This window comes from Scatophagus argus, chromosome 6 (genome assembly GCF_020382885.2).
Source record: "Scatophagus argus isolate fScaArg1 chromosome 6, fScaArg1.pri, whole genome shotgun sequence".
Lineage (NCBI taxonomy): Eukaryota > Metazoa > Chordata > Actinopteri > Scatophagidae > Scatophagus > Scatophagus argus.
Genome location: NC_058498.1, coordinates 12,910,001 through 12,911,181, shown reverse-complemented (window position 1 = coordinate 12,911,181; position 1,181 = coordinate 12,910,001). Strand labels below are relative to the sequence as shown.

Sequence of the window (1,181 nt, the reverse complement as noted above, 5' to 3'; positions counted from 1 at the left end):
GAGGAACCTCAACACAACTTTGTGGTCACTCAACTTAGTCATAAATTATTGCCGGGTTGTATTATTGACAGCGGTGACTCCTCAGGCCCAGCGGTAGGGCTCAGTTTGACAATTAATCTAAATGGACTATTGGGAACAATGGAAACAGTAAAGGGAACAACAGATCCAGAGGACATAATGGAGCAGCCCTCTACAGATTTAGATGGAGAGCCAGACCTGGACAGCTTTCCTATTCTGGTCAGATCCATGTCAACGTCTCGGAGGCACAGCTGGGGTGTCCCTGTGTCCCCTATTAACTTTGGGAGGAGGTAAGATGGATGGATGGATCGAAGGAATTGGAGCGAGTGCAGTCTCACAACAGTGAATATAAATAAGCCTAAACTCCACTTGTCCGATAAGTCTTATATAAGGCTTGCATACACTATATAGACAAAAGTATCCAGACACAACTCTATTATTAAATTCAGGTGCAGTATGGGACTCTTTTCAGGGGTTTGGCTGGGCCCCTCACTTTCAGTGAAGGAAAATCTCAACCGAATCCCCACCTAACACCTTTGGGTTGAACTGGAAGGCCTTTTCTGTCTATGTATTTAGAATGAGATATCGTTAAAGTCCCTTTTGGGAAAATGGCCAGATGTCCCAATACTTTTGTCTATAGTGCTTGTTTGTATAGGAAATTCAGTCAGTGTTTCTGATGTTGTACTTGGTTGCTTGCAGTTACTAAAAAATGCAGTCAAGGTTGCTTTAGGGTGAACATACAAACAACAACACAAAAATAAACATGGGACATAAAATGTCTTACTCAAACATTTTGTTTAGTTAATATTAATAGTATTTCACTGCCTGGTTAACTTTCTGCTGTATGTGTGTGCGTGTTTGTTGCTGTGCTCTACTGCCAGACTGAGTCTGGATACCATGGCCATGGACAGTGAAGGAGAGAGAGAGGATGATGAGGAAAGACAGAGAAGTCTCTTCCAGTCTACCCAGCCGCTGACCGTCAGGTGCACAGCATGTCCTGGAGATGAGAGAGATGGTCCAATGCCGGTGGACCCCTGTCCAAGAGCCAGGGTCACGAGCATGGTAATAAGGAAACAGTGATATATTATTATTGTAAAATCATTTTCCTACTTCCTTACTCTGTAAGTGGCACTCAGCTGCGTACCCAAGACTAAAATCCTTAA

General features: G+C 43.4%; 1 protein-coding gene across 2 annotated transcripts in view; it reads left to right on the top strand.

Annotated features, from left to right (window-relative positions):
• Nucleotides 1-1,181, top strand: part of arhgef18b (rho/rac guanine nucleotide exchange factor (GEF) 18b) — a 35,134-nt gene continuing 33,953 nt past the window's right edge. For both annotated transcript variants that reach the window (XM_046391359.1, XM_046391360.1), the window contains exons 1-2: nt 1-308; nt 900-1,080. In XM_046391359.1, coding sequence (XP_046247315.1) covers nt 139-308; nt 900-1,080 — 351 coding nt within the window. In that variant the 5' untranslated portion in view covers nt 1-138. The remainder of the gene's footprint in view (nt 309-899; nt 1,081-1,181) is intronic.